This window comes from Bicyclus anynana, chromosome 24 (genome assembly GCF_947172395.1).
Source record: "Bicyclus anynana chromosome 24, ilBicAnyn1.1, whole genome shotgun sequence".
In the NCBI taxonomy this organism is placed as follows: domain Eukaryota; kingdom Metazoa; phylum Arthropoda; class Insecta; order Lepidoptera; family Nymphalidae; genus Bicyclus; species Bicyclus anynana.
Window position 1 is genome coordinate 7007839 of NC_069106.1, and position 22265 is coordinate 7030103.

The 22265-nt window shown below is 35.8% G+C and overlaps 1 protein-coding gene across 2 annotated transcripts; it reads right to left on the minus strand.

The window, feature by feature from the left end:
- Positions 1 to 632: 632 nt before the first annotated feature.
- On the minus strand, positions 633 to 22085 carry LOC112055405 (negative elongation factor A). 2 transcript variants are annotated; one of them, XM_052888978.1, is made up of 12 exons: positions 21870 to 22085; positions 19444 to 19698; positions 18415 to 18592; positions 17481 to 17633; positions 16107 to 16217; positions 15140 to 15249; positions 12785 to 12949; positions 11813 to 11872; positions 11218 to 11379; positions 9946 to 10045; positions 8624 to 8799; positions 633 to 7860 (listed from the first exon to the last, which is right to left on the minus strand). In XM_052888978.1, the coding sequence occupies exons 1-12, from the start codon at positions 22077 to 22079 to the stop codon at positions 7771 to 7773; spliced, it is 1770 nt and encodes a 589-aa protein (XP_052744938.1). In that variant the 5' UTR covers positions 22080 to 22085; the 3' UTR covers positions 633 to 7770. The 2 variants fall into 2 exon arrangements, with proteins under 2 accessions (XP_052744938.1, XP_052744939.1); XM_052888979.1 differs by lacking the exons at positions 18415 to 18592; positions 19444 to 19698; positions 21870 to 22085 and adding an exon at positions 18006 to 18069.
- Between the last annotated feature and the right edge of the window lie 180 nt (positions 22086 to 22265).

The following is a 22265-nucleotide window of genomic DNA, read 5'->3' on the forward strand; positions in this document are numbered from 1 at the left end:
AGCAATTTCAAAATCTGAGCATTGTAAATTGCTGGTGATTGGTTGATACAAACATACCTGTGGACTGCCATATGGAAACCCTTCGCTAGAAACCCTTGAAGAAGTGTTTTTCGAAGGGTTGCCGCGAAACTAAGTGACTGACGTCTTGGAATATATAACTTCTCATATTATTATGTCGAGGAAAACATAAAAAAATACTTTTTATACTTAGACGGTTGAGGGTCTGGATCCTTAAAACCTACTACCTCCCAAAGCCAGCACGGTCTCAACTCCATAATTGGCTACCGTACTTATTTATAGTAGGAGCATGAGCTGACAAACTTTTTTTATTCATTACAAGTTAGCCCTTGACTACAATCTCACCTGATGGTAAGTGATGATGCAATCTAGGATGGAGGCAGGCTAACTTGTTAGGAGGAGGATGAAAATCCACACCCCTTTCGATTTCTACACTACATCATACCGGAACGCTAAATCGCTTGGCGGTATACGTCTTTGTCGGGGGTGGTAACTAGCCACGGCCGAAGCCTCCCACCAGCCAAAGAGGTCTGGGGTTCACAAGCTCTTAGTCTATAAGGTGTTAAAATTAACCTAAGCCCACCATGTAAGGTTAAATAAAGAAAACACAAGGATCAAATACTCGCATTTCGTTTAATATTTTTGTACTATCTACTATATACATTGTGAATATTAAATATCTATAGAAAAACGTATAACAAACGTAAATCTAACGTAACTATCCGCTAAATACAAAACAACTTGCCAGTTCGAACTTAATTTTATCAATCCTGTTGAATTTAAAAGCATTTTACAGGATTTTTTGGGTTAAATAATTTAACCAGCGTGAATGATTCAATGTATTAAATTAATTCTTCAAAATCTTCCAAAAAAATACTTATTAGCCGTCATATATTAAAAGAATTTTACTATTACATAATTTCGGACTCCCATCAAAAGGCTCTTAAGGTCAATCTATTCTGATAAGTCCGTTTCGCTTTGAAATGAATGGTAAGAGACAGACCAAGCGAATTTGTAAGTTCGGTAAAAAAAGAAATCATTGTAGGCAGCACGGTTTAAGGTCTGTTTATATCTACAGACATTTAGCGTGCCAGACACGTGCCGAGGCAGACAAAATATTCTATTATAATATATATAATATATAATATTCTTCTATATAGTGTTTATTGACGTAAACGATACGGCTGCGTTACGATAGATATAAATACGTAAATAAATACTGTATAGAAGAATATTATTTTGTCTGTCACGGCACGTGTCAGACACGCTAAATATCTGTAGATATATCTACAGACATTTAGCGTGTCAGACACGTGCCGTTTATTGACGTAAATGATACGGCTATGTTACGATAGATACAAATACGTTAATAAACACTGTATAGAAGAATATTATTCTGTCTGCCACGGCACGTGTCTGGCACGCTAAATGTCTGTAGATATAAACGGACTTTAAACCGTGCTACCTACAATGATTTCTTTTTTTACTGAACTTACAAACGCGATACTGATCGTAGCGATATACTTATTGGATGCTTCAGAAATTTTCAAACAGATAAATTAGTACATTTTGCGAGCCTTTGGCGTTGTTTTAGTGTTTTTTTGCATCGTAGGTACAATAAAGTAAAGTAGGTAACGCACTAGCCTTAGCCAAAATACAAAGTAAAATAGATCTAATCAACCTTGTATAAAAGTTGTAAATTACTTAAACGTAAAAAGTTGTTTATTCTTTACACGGTTACCGAAATGTTTATTCAGTAGAAGTAATGTAAACTTTAAAACAAGGTTATTTAGGTCCATATTCGAAAAACACTATTTGACCGCCCATGACAAGGTCATTTGGGTACAACAAAAATGTTTTATGAAAAAGAATCAGACCGGCCGATTTTTATACTTACTTACAAACTTCCTGTTCAAATCGGCTGACGAAATTCCATGCCTATAAAAATATGTGTTCCATATAGGTACGTCTAGTATAAGACTAGACCCGACCATGATAAGGTTCGGTTAAAACAACCAAAAAGTTTCATCATTAAGAATTAAACGAACCGATTTTGCTACCATAAACTTTTGGCGACCGATTAAAATCGGCTGACAGTATAATAGGCCTTTAGTGGGCACCTAACTGTGTTTCGGTGAAACTATTCAAATATACAAGATGTTTTAAGGACTAATCAACATTATAATATTTGACAAGTATGAAATGAATGAACGGAAAGAAGAATCATGTTTTTGATTCTTCTTTTGCTATGACGAAAAGATATAAAAAAGAAGTAATATAAATTGGATCAAACCGACCGATTTTGTGACCATTAACTTTACTGATTTTAATCGGCTGACAAACTTTCGTGGGCGTTATCAACTGAGTTGGAACAACAATTTTCCTTATGATGATATTTAAGGCTTTAGGATTCAGTTGATAAAGCGCTCACTATTGGAGCCTCAATATTGCTTAAATCATCGTTTTACGATTTATAATCCAGCTACTATGTGATTAATGTAAAGCGCATATTATGGAAAGAAAGAAAAGAAAGAAAAAAAAATAAGTTCATTATTTTTTAGTGTCACAAACAGTACATCCTATCTTAGATATTATTTGACTGTCTGTAACACCAAAAAAAGGGTTTACAGCTCAACATTAGCCGTTAGATTATTAGATTATATGGACTATAAATCATACTGACCGATTTTGTCTAATTCAAAAATAAAATCGGCTCACGTATTTCCATGTCTATTCGTAATATTATCGCATGTAAAATTGACTGTATGTACTTAGATATAAATTATTTTCATTCTAAAATATGCATTTAATGTGTTTTATCATTATTTCTTATTATAAAAACCGTATAAAGCTATGGGTTACTTAAAAATTGGTGTTCACTATTCATTATTATTATTATTGGTTCCGTATATATTTTGTAAACTAGCTTCACGGCTAAGTTCCAACCATAGACAATATTATTAACAAAATAATAGAAATGGCGTGTATGCATTATCTCGTTGTAGGTGACCATAGATCATAGACCTTCATGATTTAATAAAAAAGTAAGCCCACTAACTGACGGTATTCTAACTTTTAACTATACATTGCGTCTCATATATAAATGTTTGTATCACATTACGTAAAATCTGTACATATAGGTATCCATTTAACTAATCAACGTTTGAAATGGACCACGCCATTTCTATAGCTTCGTTATTGAAATGTCTATGATTCTAGCCCTTTGACCAACATAAAATACAATATTCTTTGTCACAGTATAGCAAGAATACAGTACAGAAATTAGCGTATCCTTTATTATAGAAGACGAAGGGAGTGAGACACATATTTAGTACATTAAAATGTCACTTTTGGCCTTTGCAACCTTAAACGTAACATTTAAATGGACTAATTTTGTACACACTTTTAGTATCTGCAAACTACCCGCATGTTTTAGTTCGACAAAAGTAAAAATATTTCATAGATAGTAGAAAGCGAACATCAAAGATGCCGCAAGTAGGAAAATATCATTAATTGTAACCATAGACGTGACAAAAAGTCCAGACTCCTGGAGTAAAAAGTGCGCACGCGCACCCCAGGTCAGTTCTATGTACATACGTACACACCTCAGACCAATTACTATAGGACCTGTCTCACTAGATGTTACCCCTCTGTCAAAAGTATATCACGAACCAACGTGTCCAAACTGCGTCTGTAGAATCAATGTTTCATTGTGATAAAATTACACGCGTGTGTACGATTTAAATTTAGCTGTGTGTAGTGTAAGAACACGGTGTATACTTTTTGGTGTTAACTTCGTCCCCTTAAAAAACGAGACAATTTTGTTGGTAAATTTGAGTGTACTACAAGTCCAAAGGTTAGTTAGTCTAAGGTACACGCCGATGCACACAAAGATGCACAAATGAAGGCAGAGCGCTATAAATTTCTGACATCTGGTTGGCAATACATTAAACACTCACAAATACTCGGCGTCATTACCGAGCTTCAATAGGCTAGTTGACACATTTTTTAAAAAGAGTCTTAAATTGTTCATTATCGCAAAAAAAATATCATATTTTTTTCGAGACACGAATACGTAAAAATTTCAATTTATAAACATTTTTTGACACTAAGAGCCAAAACGCTATCAGCCATGCCATGATGGTCTCTGTTTTATCTGTGTCATGACGTCACTTAAACCCTTAAATACTTAATCGTATAATAACAAGACTGAGGCAACCAAAAATTGGGCATGCCTTTTGTTTGACGTTTATTTCACTAGTGACATTCGTGACGTCACACAATGGACGACAGCGTTTTGACATTTGGAAAAATTTAAAAATACATACATAACTTTATTCCATGTTCCTACTATAAGAAATTAATATAGTTTATATTAATCAGATATGAGTCAACTACTGTCTGCCTAATTTTTATGTCCATGTAATTCTTTTAGGCTTGTCACCGTCATTTCTAAAACTTATACAGCTGTGAATTAATTTTAGAATAATTTTTTGTTCCGTTGCTTATTTATACTTAAGGTAGAAGTTACTATTTCAATATATTAGTCATCGATCTCCTATTAAAAAGTGGATGCACAATCAGCGACCAAAAAACGTCCCCACTCAATGAGTGTCAAACACAACTTCTTGGCACTTAATTCAAGTAGTCGCATTTGCAAATTCAACCTTAAACTCAATCCTTAAGGTAGAATTTGCTCTGAATTTGGGATTTTATTCAATTGGACTATATTTAAAGACATAGTTATAATTTTCTTTACCAATAATTCTAAAACTGTCAAAACAAAATTGGCCAGTTTTTCAGTGAAATTTTCTACATGATTGTGCGTCCTTTTATTATAAGAGGTCAATGATATTAATACAATATTTATATTTTTTTGTTACAATTTGTAAATACACTCGTAGTTTGCTAATTACAAGGCTGTTTTAGACATAAGTTACGCTTTTCGATCCCGAGAGTGAAATGCAAAAAAATATCTTGTTGTTTATGACAGTTATTCCCATCGACGTGTTAACCTTGAGATCAACAAAATCGTATCTAATTCACTTTAATTAATTTATAACTAAGAAAACAATAAAATTATCATTACGAACAAACAGCCATATAGAGTTTTACTAATAACGTACATGGGTAATCATATAATTGAGTCCTCGCCCGCGATACAGGGGTGCGGGGTATGATGACAGGGCGAAGTAGGGTTGCCACCTTTTTTATGAAAGACCTACTTGAAATAAATAATGTGATTTTTTTTTGAGAAAAAAAAAAGGTATGTGTTATTTTATTACATCATTTTAATTAAATGTTTTTATTAAAAAGGATGAAATCAGCATTTACATTTAATGATTTTATTCTGTTATTAATTCATGATTGTGAAATTGTTTTCGTAACCCGTTTTATTACACACTATTTAAAAAAAAAATTGAGTATTTTATCAGTGAGACGAAAAAACTAAACCTTTTTCGAACCTAACATAAAAGACCTTTAGTACTTTTATTTTATCTCACTGTAGTTTTCTCATTAAGGCTATTATAGAGTACAATCATCCTAAATAACAAAGATTTTGTAATTAAATACAGGTGACAACCCTAGAGGGAAGCCACAGAGAAACGGACAGCAATACACACCTAACAAAAATTAATGAAACGTGTCCCCCCTATCCCCATCAACCCCTACCCCTATCTGACGTCATACCCCCGCGCCTCTGTATCACGCGTTCGAGGGCGCATTTATGCGGCTTGTCTATAATACTGAATAGCATCGTAATTTTTTTTGATAGCCAAACAAAATACCAGTAAGCCCTAGCATGCTTCAATGCCATAATCAAAGAGGAAAAAACATATTATCGACCAATAACGGCAGAGTCGAAATATCGCTCTCTCTTTCGTTCCAACGCAACGAAACGGTATATTCAATTGCACCACTATTGGTCGACATTTGTCTTTTTCTCGTCTCGACATATGTCATGGAACGTTAGGCCTACTGAAGAATGAAAAATTTCGCCATGTTACGAAAAATAAAGAAACTAATTTAAAGCGAAAAAAAATGGTTTACATATAAAACGGATCTTATAGAAAGAAATAAACACGTATAGTCCAGATTAAAATTATCATTGCAATAAACATTCGCACAGTATTCTGTAAACTACATGTATTATGTCAAGGCTTAAAATAATGACGTCCCTTCATCGATCTCCTATAAAAAAGTGGATGCACAATCAGCGACCAAAAAACATCCCCACTCATTGAGTGCCAAACACAATTTCTTGGCACTCAATTCAAGTAGTCGTATTTGCAAATTCAACCTAAAACTCAATCCTTAAGGTTGAATTTGCTCTGAATTTTGGAATTTCTTGAATATTGGACTATATTTAAAGGCCTTTTGATATAATTATCTTTACCAATAATTTTTGAACTGTCAAAGCAAAATTGGCCAGTTTTTAAATTAAATTTTCTACATGATTGTGCGTCCTTTTATTATAAGAGGTCAATGCGTCTCTTGCATAATAGAATCGCATTTATTGCTGTAAGTTCAGTTTGAGATATGACAATGATCGAGTTGCACATCTAATGACGGCACCTTGGCGGCTACATTATTGCATCTAGAAATTGCCAAAAATATAGCTCGCATTCAACGCTTTATAAAAATGTTTCATTTAAATATAATAATAGTATATTTTAACATAGAAAGGAATTTAGAAATTGGTGGAGCAACACAGTGATTCCAGAACATTGGAACCAACGCGTTGGACCGGTGCGTTGGAACAAAGGAACTAGTACTATTTTGGTGTAAAATTAAAAACAAAAATGTTGGTTTAGAACATTATACCAAAAAGTTAGCTTCACTTATAGTTCCTCTATACTATAGCCTTTCTTGATGAACAATGTTTACCAACAAATAAATTAGAAATGGAGGTAGAAAATGTATGTCATTTCATAACTTATTTATGTTAAATTATGTATGGTGTGTTTAAAAAATGTTAATTAAAATATATTTTCATTAATTTAAGAACAAGTTAATTATAATTATTATTAGGTGTGTAATGACTAGTGATTTATACTCTCATTTTTAATTTGTTTGTTGGTAAACAGAACATCAAGAAAGGCTGTAGTATTGTTTAAATGTCTGTTTCGCTTTGGATGTAAAGTGTATATATATACTTTTTGATAGTAGACAGTTGCCTAGCAGCGTGTTAGTGTAAAACATTCTTTCGAAACGATCCTTAAGTTTTCCTAAACCGAAGGTTGCCTGGAAGAAATCGCTACTCAGCGATAATGCCGCCTTTTGTATGCTGATCTTTTCCTAATATGTTTTTATTTCACTTTTATTTGTCTTTGTGGTGTGCAAATAAAGAATATCTATCTATCTATCCTTTAGTTAATTTCTCTTTTCAATATGACTAGTATTACCGTAACTAGTTAGATAAACTGTAGTCCAAACCCACGAACTCGTGACGTGAGTTCGGTCTCCTTACCGTTGACCTGTTTAGGCTTTGTACGTAAAAACGCGCTTAATCTGTCATCTTACCATTTCAATTAAAAATAAAAACATTAAAATTCAAAATAAGTTGATAAAATAGACTGACTTTATTGATTTATTGAGTTATACATTATACAATAATAAATAAATAATTCATGTGCACATCGATTATGTAGGCCCCATTACATTGACCAACGCGTTGGTCAAAGTTCTTCACATGTGTCAACTGTATTGCAACACCAACCCTATAACTAACAACTTAACCATTAACGAACCTTAACTGACACTCTGGTTGGCGATGGAGACGACCGGTTGTTGGTTGTTGGCCGCTATGACTGTTGAGCCGGGGGGTATCTTCTGTGGGACCTAGGAACATTGAATAAATATTAAGACAATAGACACACCGCTATAGCTTGGCAATTTCTTTCGTAACACTCCCGATGGTCCGCGCGGGCCGGGGGGCGAGTAGCGATGAATGAGAAACACACGACTGATGCACCTAACTTCCCCGCACGCACGATTTTACACCCGCGCAGTCTTTCCCCCCGTCACTTGCATATCATGGGAGTGTCACCAACGAACTTGCCAGACTATATAACCACGTAGGTTATAGGTACTGATATAACTAACGACGAATGACGAATATAATTAACTCAATTTTTTTTTTCATTTAATATCAGTCTATTTTCCAACACTACACACTACTAAACGTTTGACTAATTGTAGAGTATTTTTACGGTTTGCCTAGGTTTACGTTGGAACATAAGTATAGGATATGTACATACTTTTCAACATATTCATAAACATGGATTGATATTTAAACTTCAATTTTCTTCAAGGTGGACCTAAAATCACTACTATTTAAAGTTCAGTTTTTAAGAATGTTAAAATCCTAATCCATGTTCTTTAATTAAAGCCGATGGCGTTTATGGGATGTGTGGATTCATTTCTGACTACCCCCTAAATTTTGTTCAAATACAACCATGTCTAACAGAATGGTGGGAACTCTTTATGGAGAATGTACCCACCATTCTGTAAACGTGCCCTCAGACAATATACATATGCACTATTTCAGATGTAAAAGTGTACTCAAGAGTATGTAAGAGTGTAACTCCAAGACTATACCCACCATGCCGTCAATGTGCCGGTACTTCTTGAGCCTGGTCCACTGTCCGTTGTTGTAGTTCATCTGGAAGTGCATCTCGGAGAGCATGGTGAGGTACGTGTCGTCCGACTGCAGTACGTTCTCTATGTTTTCTGACAATTTGATTGTGACTATGTTGCCGAGGTTCGGGCACGGATTGTCTGAAATATATCAACAACTGTCAATACCACTATAATTATGATATTTATTTAACTACCCGCCAATGATTGTACTTTGTTTTTCTTCTGTTTTTGTTTGTAATTATTTTTTTTCTTAAATATTATGTAATAATAACCAGTGCACAGTAAAACCAACTGTGGTTTGTGTTGCACTATGGTTGGGCCTAATCTAAATATGTTTTTGTGGAATAATAATAATAAAATAATAATACCACGATGGAAAATGAAAAATGAACGATATTCTCAATTCGCTCACAATTTCGGTTGCCAATGGTTACTCTCCACTAAACGATCAGAATGTACGAAATAAACCGTGGTTATTGTCGCGGTGAAAACGTCCCGATGACGTCATTAATTTTGCTCACTCAAGGCTCACATCCACCCATCTCAAGAGCTGGGTCGGTTCGCATCGTTTATCGTAGATACTATTTACTAATCTATGAACGTTAAGAATTTCGTTAAATTATTAAAATTGTTTTAATGATAAATATTTTATTTTTATTTTTCAACCTACTTCAATTACAGACAAATTATACTTTATTAATTGTTATCAGGTATAACAATTAATAAAGTATAATTTGTCACTGTTTAAAAGTGTTTAAATAACTCAACATTTTGTATTATTTCAATCAACTTTAATAAAATCAATTTCCCTTTCCACTATATGATTATTACTTTAAAATTATTCTCGCAAGCAAGTGGAACGGGAAAATCTATGGTCGTGAGCGTGATCGTAGTGATTGTTTAGTGGGACATAGCCTTAGTGGGCGTCATTGTAATAACTGATAATGACTCAGACCAATTATTGTATAGGACCTGCCTCGCTAGACGTTACTTTTCTGTAAAAGTATATGATCAACGATCTAATGCGATTATAAAAACTGTCTCTATAGTATCGATGTTAAATAGTTGTAATCGTGTTCGTCGGTTAAACAGCTCCGTAAAAATACCTTTTTGTGTATTTGAACTGTGTAAAAAACGAGCAAAAACTTCTAGTTTAGTATAAGATATATACCAAATCTAAGCTCGTTTTCCTCAGAAAATGACAGACAATTTTGTTCGTGACTACAAGTGCGATACAGGTCCCTTAGTAATTGGTCTAAGGATAATGTTGATGATGGTAAATACCTCTGGAGCCAGCCATGAATCCCAGTATAAGCGCTTTCTCCGGCCTCGTGACTCTGTTCGCGTTCCGGAACATATCCTGCGCTTCCATCATTTGTTCTCTCTGCAATAGTACAATAGATTACTTGACACTTTTTTTTAAATGGTATTAAATAGTTCATTATCGTGCTACTAGACTGAATTTTTTTTATATTTTTACATGAAAATTTTAGTTTTTAAATATTTTTTTGACAATACGAGCTAAAACGCCTGTCGGCCATGACAGTCTATACTTCAACTGTTTCATGACGTCACTATAATAAATCCCATACAAACGGAGTGTTTGACAAAATTATTAGTTAATAATTAAACATGTCCTGCGCTTCCATCATTTGTTCTCTCTGCAATAGTACAATAGACTAATTGACACTTTTTTTTTTAAATAGTCTTAAATAGTTCATTATCTAGAATGATTTTTTTTTCATATTTATTAGGGACGCGATTACATGAAAATTTTAGTTTTTAAATATGTTTTTGACAATACGAGCTAAAACGCCTGTCGGCCATGACAGTCTATACTTCAACTGTTTCATGACGTCACTACAATAAATCCCATACAAACGGAGTGTTTGACAAAACTATTAGTTACTAATTAGTTTGACGTTTATTCCTGTAGTGACATCAAGTAACACCGTGACATCACAAAATGGACGACAGCGTTTTTGATGTTTGGAAAAATTTATAAAATACATGATTTTTAGGTTTAGTGTTAACGTGACGTCATGAAACAGTTAAAATATAGACCATAATGTAATGTATATGTAAAAATATAGACCATGGCCATTGCCAGACAGGTAAACCGTGATACAATGTTATTTTTTAATTTTTAAATAGTTACATGTTATTGGCTACAAAAAATTCAAGCTTCCATAAAAGAGACAAATCTAGGAGGCCATTTACCAAGTTATTTACCAAGTGTTGTTAAATATTTTATTTCTATTATCATAATCGTAGAAAAAGTATTGTATGCCACTGCACGTAATTAGCGATTGTAGCACTCGTGCTGTCTATTGTGCAATTCGGCTTCTCCTTATTGTACAAAAACACTCATGCTACAATGGCAATTATGTCATCACAATGGGATAAATAACTATTTACTTCAAAAAATATATTTACTAGTAAAATATTTTTTTTTACTAATATTTTAATTTACTAGTAAATTAAATTTTTAGATTAGATTAGAGATTGTAGTCCATGTCCAACTTATAAAAAAAAAAGTATATCAAACCAGCATACCGTTAGTGAAAGTCCTCTACGCGGCAAGAGCGGCTGTTGCGCCTGCTGCGGTTGCGCTTGCGGCTGCGGTTGCGGCTGCGGCTGAGGTTGCGGTTGCGGCTGCGGCTGCGTCTGGACCGCGGCCACGGGCACTTGTTGCACGGGTTGTTGTTGGATTTGAACCTGATTATATATTTTAATTTATAATGATGTTTTTTCAATTTAAAATATACATCACTCGTGATTATTATAATCTACCGTCATATTGTGAACTGAAAATACTATTACAATTTAACGTGTTATTTTTCGGTATATTAGAATCTATCGGAAGTGAAACCGTTAAGCAATCTTAAAACGTCAACTGTCCGAATTTACCCCTGATTGGTCAGCCTTACAGCAGACCGTTCTGTGTCCATAGAGTTAGGAATAAAACACATATAATATACCGAAAATAACACGTTAAATTGTAATCAGTATTTTCAGTTCACAATGTGACGGTAGATTATCAGTTTACAATATCACGAGTGAGATTATAAACTAACTTATTTTACAATTTAACGGTATAAATATATGGGATTTTGTGGGTAGTTATATTTTTGAATCATGTTAAACTTACAGGATGCGCTATTTGGTGTTGGATCGGCTGCGGCGTCTGTTGTACAACTTGCTGTGTCATCTGTAAAAAAAAATACAAAATTAAAAAAAAATGTAGACTTTTATGTTATAGTAGACTTTTTTGACGGCCTCCGTGGCGTAGTGTTATGCACGGTGGATTTACAAGACGGAGGTCCTGGGTTCGATTCCCGATTGGTTGAGATTTTCTTAATTTCTCCAGGTCTGATTGGTGGGGGGCTTCGGCCGTGGCTAGTTACCCTACCGGCAAAGCGATTTAGCGTACCGCTAAGCGATTTAGCGTTCCGGTACGATGCCGTGTAGAAACCGAAAGGTGTGTGGATTTTCATCCTCCTCCTAACAAGTTTTATTTTATTTTATTGAGGGCTTACAAACAACATCATAGTACATAATCATATTATCATAATGGTAATATAAATATAAATAAGTGATTGCCTTTGAAGGGACATACTGGACCCGATCAGCAATGGAAAGGACACAATGGAAGAGGAAGGGGGAGGCCTTTGCCCAGCAGTGGGATGAAATTTAACTGTAAAGCATGTAATAAATATTATGTAATTTAGATTGTAAAGGCTTAAATAAATAAATAAATAAAATATAAATAAAAATTATAACTATGACACCAGCTTCGGAAATCACATATTACAATACTATAAAGTAGACTACTACGTACCTAAATACTTTATATAAAATTATTACAAACAAATTAAAAAAAAAAAAAAAATTAAAAAGTAAATAAAAAAAAATGGATGAAAGAAAAGACTAAAGACTAAAGACTAAAACTAAATTATTAATTAACTAATAGCTATAAACTCTGTAAGCATTTTATAAGTTAGCCCGCTTTCATCTTAGACTGCATCATTACTTACCATCCGGTGAGATTGTAGTCAAGGGCTAACATGACTGTAAAGAATTAAAAAAAAAAAAAAAAACCATAGTACAGTCGAACACTCACGGGTTTGATGTTCTGCAGCAGCACCGCCTTGCCGCCGCCCTGCAGGATGACGGCGGAGGTGTTGAGCAGGTTCTGCGCCGACAGCAGCACCGGCTTGCCGCCCGCCTGCCCCGCTATCAGCAGCTTCTGCTGCTGCCCTATCACTATTGGCTTTGCACCCGTGCTCTGGAAATTCATTATTTATGTAATATAGGCTGATAGTAGAGGAGCCGAAGAGGGGATTTTTGCAGTTACTCGAGCGCGGCAGATAAACATAAGGGACTATACCTTACACTTTGTCGAGTACCTCCACCGAGTATGAGCCCTTAATATTGGTGGGTACGTTTAGGGCAATCAAAAAAAAAACTAACTTAACATAAATACTCAACCAGCACGTCAGATTAAGATAAGGTAGGTGAGTTGATAGCTAAAAACTGCACATTTCGAAAATCTGACGATTTGAGCGTAACGTAATGAAATGGGAGGGTTTCAAAGTTACAAAATTAAACCCTTATATTTTAGTGCTCGAGGTACGAGTGCGATTAATTTTTTACTTATTTTTAAGGAAATAATCTCCTAATTAATCGCTAAAATTTTCTTACAATTTCAGTAAGCCAAAGTAATAAAAATTGTTTTTAAAGTCTGTAGTTTTTCTTTCCACCGCTAAAAGCGGAAAAAGTAAATAACCATTTATTCTTCCTATAATTTAATCTACCAAATGTAATCGGTCTCAATGACGCTCGAGTAACTGCAAATTTAGCATCCTGGGCTCCCCTACTATGACGCTTGACCACAATCAAAAGCAGGAAAGCAATGATGAGGTCTAAGACGAAGCGCGCTTGCCTAGAAGATGCCTATTCATTCTTGCCTTGAAGGTGCACAATTTATACGTGTCAAGAAACACAGACGCCGGAAGGGCATTCCATATTTTGGCAGTTCTTATTAGGAACATTGTTTATTTATTAAGCTTGTACTTAAACAACAAAAATTTTCAAATAAAAAAATATACATCATCATCATCATCATTATTAACAGCCGACGTCCATTACTGGACATAGATCTTTTGCATGAACTTCCAAAACCAACTTCCAAAAGCAACCAGCGGCTCCCTGAAGCTATTTTGATGTCCCCAGTCCAACTAGTGAGGGGTCGACCAATACTGCACTATCCGTTGCAGGGTTGTAGGCTATACACATTATTTATTTATAATATTATTAATATTCCATTATAAATATTTATTTCATTAAATATATATTTTTTTTTTTAGAATTTAAACTATCGTGAGTGTTATTCATATTAATTGATTATGAAACACGGCTAAAACTCACGTGATATTAGGTCGGAGTATGCCCGACTAGTTTCGAACCCATACGGGGCTCTTAGTCATGAGCTGGTTCTTGCATCGCGGCACGATCCAAACTCATGCGACCTAATATCACGTGAGTTTTAGCCGTGTTTCATAATCAATTAATATTTATTTTTATTTATTTAATAAATTCATTCACACTTTCATACATACTTACATTACATACAATCATAATTCCACATTCACAAATTATTATATACATATTTCACACGTGAAATTAATTCGCGCGCATACTCGAGTGAAACCCGTTGTATGACTGACTGACTTACGTCACGCGCTCCGCGCTCGTTGCAGTCGACAGTCGATTCCTACCCGCAATTCGCTCTCGGTGCGTTCGAATCTCAGACTAATTAGATAAAGACCTGCCTCACAAGACATTATTTTTCTGTCAAAGTATGATCAGCGATCTTATGCGGTTATAAACACTGTCTCTAAAGAATCGATGTTTCATAGTTTACAATCGTGTCCGTCGGTTAAAAACCCGTAAATACCTTTTTGTGTAGTTATATTGTGTAAAAAACGAACAAAAACTGCTAGTTTAGTATAAGATATGTATGAAATCTGAGCTCGTTTTCCTTAGAAAATGGCAAAAAGTTTTGTTCGTGAATTTGGGTGCGATACTAGTCCTTATGTATTTAGTCTGATGTTCGAATAATGACTTGCGCTCTGTTTTATCGTATTGTATTTACTGGTATCATTGTAACTATCATAACGAAGTGTAATTAAAGACATTCTAAATACTATCGTCGTGTTTATATATTCCATCACTGCTAACCACAACAAAGCCTAAGGAGTTGCCATAACATCACCTTGAGACCCCAACATTCATCGGCTCTTCGAACTATGTGCCCTGCCCATTCATTGCTGCTTCAGCTTGATATTAAGTATCCAAATCTTAATTAATATTATAAATGCGTTTGTTTTACACTTTCACGCCTACTTTTTTTGAAACGATTTTGAATATTCTTTCAGCAAAGCTACATTACAATGGTATGTGTGTGAATTGGTACCTGTTGCACAAGGAGGGGCGGCGCGGGCTGCGCGGGCGCCGGGGACGGCGGGTTGTCCACCTCGCTCGTCGGCTCGGGCGTCTCTGGGACCGCTTCGGTGCTCGACGCGGCTGCGTATAGCATTCATTTTATTTTTAAATTTTCAATTGAATAATTAATAAATATATTTCAGTTAAACGGTTTTATAATTTAGAGACAGGTCCCTATATAATAAGGATGATGACAGTTTTTTAAATCAATATATATAAAAATGAATTGCTGTTCGTTAGTTTCGCTAAAACTCGAGAACGGCTGAACGGATTTATCGTATCTTGGCCTTCAAATATTCGTGGAGGTATAGTGAAGGTTTAAAATGTGAGAAAAATTAGAATAATTGCCGGGAAAACCATAAAAAAACCCTTTTCTATTTCCCATACAAACGTTTAAGAGTCAAGGGGTAGGGTATGGTAGGGGTAGAGTAGTATAGAGTAGGGATAGGGAAGAAGTGCACATAAGTCAAAGCGAAGCTTGACCGGGTCCACTAGTTGTGTATAAATAAAGAGTATGCTAACAGTAAAGCATTTTTGTAAAAGGAACAGGGTATCTGCGATCATTACTTTCGGAGCTACAGGGATTTGAAGCTCAGACCAATTATAGAAGGACCTGTATCGCACTCATAGTCACGAACAAAATTGTCGGTCATTTTCTGAGGAAAACGAGCTTAGATTTAATATATATCTTATACTAAACTAGATGTTTTTGCCCGTTTTTTACAGAATTCAATCACACAAAAAGGTATTTTTTACGGAGCTCTTTAACCGACGAACACAATTACAACTATTTAACATAGATTCTATAGAGACAGTTTTTATAATCGCATTAGATCGTTGATCATATACTTTGACAGAAAAGTAACGTCTAGCGAGGCAGGTCCTATACAATAATTGGTCTGATCTAGTCGTCTGAATATAACAACAATGCGACTCACTGGTGGGTGTGTCGTCTGCTTTGGGCATCTGGTAGTTGAGGCCCTTGGCGTAGTCGGGCGGTGGAGACGACGGCGCGACCGGCGGGGCCTTCTTGGCACCTTCCTCCATTTCTGCAACAAATGATGTTTTAGTACTCGTGATTATAACTTAACCCTAGTCATCACATCATCATTAGCAGCCGATGGACGTCCACTGCTGGACATAGGCCTCTTTCATGGACTTCCAAACAAAACGGGAGCTGCCAGCATCCAGCGGCTCCCTGCAACCCGCTTGATATCTTCAGTCGACCAACACTGCGCTTTCCGATGCGAGGTCCCCGTTCCAGTACCTTAGGACCCCAACGTCCATCGGCTCTTCGAACTATGTGCCCCGCCCATTGCCACTTCAGTTTCGCGACTCGCTGAGCTAAGTCAGTGACTTTAGTTCGTCTGCTGATTTCCTCATTTCTGATTCGATCACGCAAAGAGACCCCAAGCATAGCTCGCTTCATCGTCCGCTGCGTGACTTTGAGCCTTCTAATAAAGCCCATAATTAGCGACCAAGTTTCGGATCCGTAGGTCATCACTGGCAACAGGCATTGTTCGAAAACTTTCATCTTCAGGCACTGAGGAATTTCGGAAGAAAAGATGTCGCGGAGTTTCCCAAGCCTAATACTAAGTATTAAATAGAAATTATATTGGTTTCAATCCGGTTTGGAAGTCTGAGATTCCATTTCTGTTCCATAACATCAAGTTCTTGCTATAAATGAAGACACAATTATATAGAAAATTTCAGTTGAAAACTATCCACATTTGTGTTTTGGCAGTTTTAGATAATTAAAGGAGATGGTCCAAAATTGTATGGAGCCCAGGATCAGTCATTGTACAGAAATAAAAAGAAATAAAAGAAAATATTTTTTTAACTATTTTTGATTATACAAATCAAATTTACGATATTTCTTTCGAAATAATATTCAATTACTCTCAAGAAATGCAACACTATTATGGGTAATAATGGCGGATTGATGATGTTTTCAATGCAGTAATCGATTTGACGTTTGCTTTCAATTGTCATACCATAGTTGCTTTAAGGGCGCCATCTTGAAATAACTCAAAAACTTGGGTTTTATATTTATTTATTCCTTTTTATTTAGTTTACATTTATTCACTTTAATAACTTTTAATAAAATTCTTGTATTTTTTAAATTTTATTGATAATCGAAGAATGGACCATCTCCTTTAAATATATTAGTAGTAAAGTTCAATGTTAAAGCTGTTTCCAATAAAACCCCAAATTCAGAGCAAAATCAACCATTAACTGGTCAAAATGTTTCGTTTAAGGTTATAACAAGGCCTGGTCTTGTAGGGGGCCTTTAAAATAGACAGATGACTCACCCAACTTCCTCCGTTTTTTGATCTGCGCGTGCGTGGCGGGCTGCTCGGCGATGTCGAGCAGTTTGATGCCGGTGCGGGGTGGTGGGCGCGACACCGGCGGCACGCGAGCTCCAGTACGCGCCGCCCAGCGGGATGGGAGACCTTTGAGGGGCGCTGCAACAAGAATGTGGTCTCAGATCATGGTGAGATTAACCATGTACGCAGGAGATATTATACTGCATAAGTGTGCTCTCATAGTCAAAGTCAAATCGATGGGACGGCAGAGTGACACAACTGGTGAAAGATCAGGCGAAGGACCGACAGATTTACGTGCTCTTCGAGGTATGAGGGTGTACCAACACCACCAACTTCCCAACTTCAGGCTGCTATTAAGATCTTCTTGTTAGAAAAATCCCAACAACGTATTTTTTTTTATAACAAAAATGGTATCTGTAATATTCTGCGACTCCGATAAGGCGCTTTTGGTTGACCAAAACCTCGACCGCTTTGGCCAACAATATAGTTCTTAATGCCAAACATACTCACTGGTATCAGTCATCTTCCTCGGCATGCCGCGACTCCGCACAGGCACTGTCAGCGCTAAAGCCTTCTTCTGAACCTCGGCCACTTTGGCCAACAATATACTTCTTAATGCCAAACATACTCACTGGTATTGGTCATCTTCCTCGGCATGCCGCGACTCCGCACAGGCACTGTCGGCGCCAGTGCCTTCTTCTGGTTGGCATGAACCTCGACCGCTTTGGCCAACAATATACTACTTAATGCCAAACATACTCACTGGTATCGCTCCGCACAGGTATGGTCAGCGCGTGTATCTTTTCTGGTTGACCTAATAATGCCAAACATACTCACAGGTATGGTTGGCGCTTGTGCCTTTTTCTGGTGGACCTGAACATTGCCCAACAATTCACTTCTTAATGCCAAACATACTCACTGGTATCGGTCATCTTCCTCGGCATGCCGCGACTCCGCACAGGCACGGTCGGCGCTAATGCCTTCTTCTGGTTGGCCTGAACCTCTGCCGCTTTGGCCAACAGTTCACTTCTTAATGCAACAGACTTAGGTTTACGTTTTAGTGTAAAGTGTTTAACCGGATTGGGTTGTTGTCCTACCTGTAAAGGAATCAGTTTGTGATTATTCATGCAAAGCTGGGCATATATTGTAAAGAGAGAAAGACAGTTACATTGTCAACCAATACTGCTTGAGTTATATTTAAATACTAATTCAAATATCTCTCTTTCTTTTGTCCCAATTCAACAAAAGAGACAGTGATGATGATGATGATGCCATGAGGCTATCGGCGACCTGAATGGCCTGGTTAGAATCTAGCTAGATGGAGCAAATCCAGCAGGGATATACACCAAAGGACCTACATACATACATACGTCTTCTACTTCTTTCTGGGCCGCTACCGCACTTGGCCATGTGTTTAGCCAAGTGCAGTAGCAGCCCAGAAAGAAGTAGAAGACAGTTAGCATCGTGCAAACGCTACTACACTTTTTCAGGCTGTAAGTGTAGAGCAGATATATCACTCTCTTTTATACATTTACAACAAGAGAGAGATAAATATTTTAGTACAATGTCATTCTTTATATATGTTATTCACACATACGGGAGTCTAATTTAAGGTTCTGTCTTTGGTTTCTTAATTATTGCATATTAATATTAGTAATATGAGTCATGATAGCCTCCAATTTTGGAGGGTGTGGGTTCGAATCCGGTCTGGGACATGCACCTCCAACTTTTCAGTTGTGTGCATTTTAAGAAATTAAATATTAAGTGTCTCAAGCAGTGAAGGAAAACAACGTGAGGAATTTTCTTAATTCTCTGAGTGTGTGAAGTTTGCCAATACGGGCCAGCGTGGTGGATTATTGCCCTAACCCCTCTCATTCTGAGAGGAGACTCAAACTGAGCCAAATATGGGTTGATATCAATCGATCAATCGAACATTAGTAAAACTTACCACAGACACTAAGGCATTTTTGTTTAAATATAGGCACTCAAGTGGTAACAGTCCAAGGTCTGAATGTTTGGCTAGGGCTCTCCTCAGCTCCCCGATCATATCGCTGAATATGGGCCTCGTCTCGTCGAACTCTGCTATCTCTGTATTGAGGGTCCCAGCTGAGGGGAAGGTTTTGAGGACCTCGGCGAGCATAGCGACCCATAGATCAGAGTCCACTGCGGCAACTTCAATGATTTCTTCCAACTCATTTCTCCACTGAAATCAAAATTATCCCTGTTATATACATTTCCCAGGTTTCACTACAGAATCTAATTTTCACAAACAAATCAAGAAGTATTGATATTATTTAAAAAAAAATCATAGTTAGTTAAATCTCATACACTTTTCATAGAACAACTTTTTAAATATCACAAAAGCATTCTGTCGCTTTTTTTTGACGGCTTCCGTGGAGCTGTGAGGTATGTGCGGTGGATTTACAAGAAGGAGGTCCTGAGTTCGATCCCCGGCTGAGCCAAAGTTCACTACTTCATAGCCCTAGGTATAACCGACAGTCCTCTGTGCAGAGCATCCATGGAGGAAGAATAAACACTGATAGATGTAATGCTTAGATACAGAGGTGTATCTGAACAATGCGCAGCACACATTGGATCCCCAGAATCACTCTATGAGGCGTTCGGCGACCTGGGCCGCCTGCTAAGCTTCTTGTGCGAGCTTGGTTGGCTAAAGTGACTCCTGCGGGGACCAGCACCAAATGGACCTACATACAATGGCCAATTCTAGTGGCCAAGGGCCATGACCTTGTATTCCTCAGCCACATTGGCTAACCACTGGACAAGGCAATAAGTTCAAGTAATACATCAAGATATTAAAAATGTTGATGATTCTTTTGCTTTCGCTGGGTCTAAAAGAAAATTATATCTGAAACACAACAACGTCAATAAAGCTTGCACAGCAAATCAACAGAGCAAACAAAAAATTTCAATATAAGATTTTACAGATGTTATGTCGGCATAGATAGGCGAAGGCTGTGAAGCCTTCTGTCGCAGGCGCCATCATGCCCAGAAGAAGGTCTCAACAATGCTATTTATAAAAACTTGTCTAAAATATGTTTAGGCCACAGAGTAACAATCATACAGAGTAAGTCTTTACAAGTAGCGTGGTGAAGGCGGTGAAATCCATAAAAAAACAAATGTCACACATCTCCTTGACATTCGCATATACAAACTTTTTTCATAATTTGTATTTCAAAACAAAAAAAGACCATCTTAGTTTTTGTGAGCAGTTTATAATAATAATAATTCTTTATTAAGGATAAAAATCCACAGTTGTATAAAAGTATTAAGTATAAAGTCGTAAAGTAAATTTAATAAAGTATCAAAATGACAAGCTATAAGAATTAAAAATATAAAAATTAATATAAAATAGTATATAAATATTTAAAAACATAAAACACTATTTTTCTTAAATAATATTGGAAGTTACTGATGAGATGCTTCATGACATACTGACTCGAGAATGTATTAGTTTTTTAATCTTGTATTTGGAGCGGCTAAAACATCATCATGTTCCGTGAGCTCCATCTGCCTATTATTCTTAATCTGTGGTTTAAGCAATAAAGATTTGTAATTGTAGATTAACTATAGTCAATATTCAACTATTTCAATTGAGCTTTGTTTACAAACACCTTCTAAATGTCAGGTAATTATAATTAACTTGTTCATATGTTAATGAAAATAAATTTGATTAATAAGCTTAGAACAATTAGATATAGGTAATACAATCTTAATAACATTTTAATAATGAAACAATACATAATTTAAAGTAAATAAGTTATGAAATGACATACATTTTCAACCATAATTTCTTATTTGTTAGTTGGTAAACAGTCCACATTGAGTATGACTTTAGTCTATTTACACCTTATTCCATGTTAATAATTATTGTATTGATAAATTAGTAAGAGATTGTACATGTTGACACCCAAAATAGTAAACATACTACAGTAGTTTTTGAATTATCTGTATGTTTTGAATGTCTTTTTATAATAAAATATATTCTAATTAAAATGTAATCCCCTATAAAGTAATTATTTTAATGTAATTAGAATGATTTAGAGCGTTTATTAGATAAAAAGTCTTCAATGTTATTTGGTTATTTCCACATTTGGTCACGCACGAGGCATATAAGCCGATGTAATTATATAAATCGAAGCATTGTATGCGTTGTATATCATATATTTTGTCCGTAATAGTTAAATAAACCATAATTTTCAAGAAATCTCGTCCAATATTTTATGACAACAAATAGTACGTATAACATCAATATCACATGTCTCTTTTTAACTGCAATTAAATTAATATAGAAATGAAAGGGACAACGCTTACTAAACAGTTACGCAAAACCATAGAATACAAGAGAAAAGTTACCTCTTCAACATTTCTGCGCGGGATATGAAAGAAACTTAGCAATAATTTTAGTTTCACTTGTGTTTGGAGATCTGGAAAACAATCCTTGATGTTTTTTAGAACTTCGGCGTTTAATTGTGTACAAATTGAGCCACTGGTCCAAGAATCATTCGATGTTCCGAGTTTATTGTGGAGCCACAACGATGTGTCACTATCCCGAACGTTCGCCATCTTGTAACTGAGATAGTGACGTATCTGTCAAGTAGCTAAGTGTGTGCAAAACCGGACTTCGGGTCGAAAATCTGATTGTTACGGTTTTTTTATTAATACGATTTTTTAGATAAGATAGTTTTTTAAATATTTTCGTTGTCGTTTGATTAAATATTTTTGCAAAAGAGTATTTTGGTTTAAATTATT

Excerpts from the sequence above, each read along its gene's own strand:
- LOC112055405 (XM_052888978.1), bottom strand. The coding sequence starts at position 22,079 with ATGGCGAACGTTCGGGATAGTGACACATCGTTGTGGCTCCACAATAAA. Across the intron at positions 19,699-21,869 it reads CGCGCAGAAATGTTGAAGAG|TGGAGAAATGAGTTGGAAGA; the intron begins GTAACTTTTCTC and ends TTTTGATTTCAG. Across the intron at positions 18,593-19,443 it reads AAAATGCCTTAGTGTCTGTG|GTAGGACAACAACCCAATCC; the intron begins GTAAGTTTTACT and ends ATTCCTTTACAG.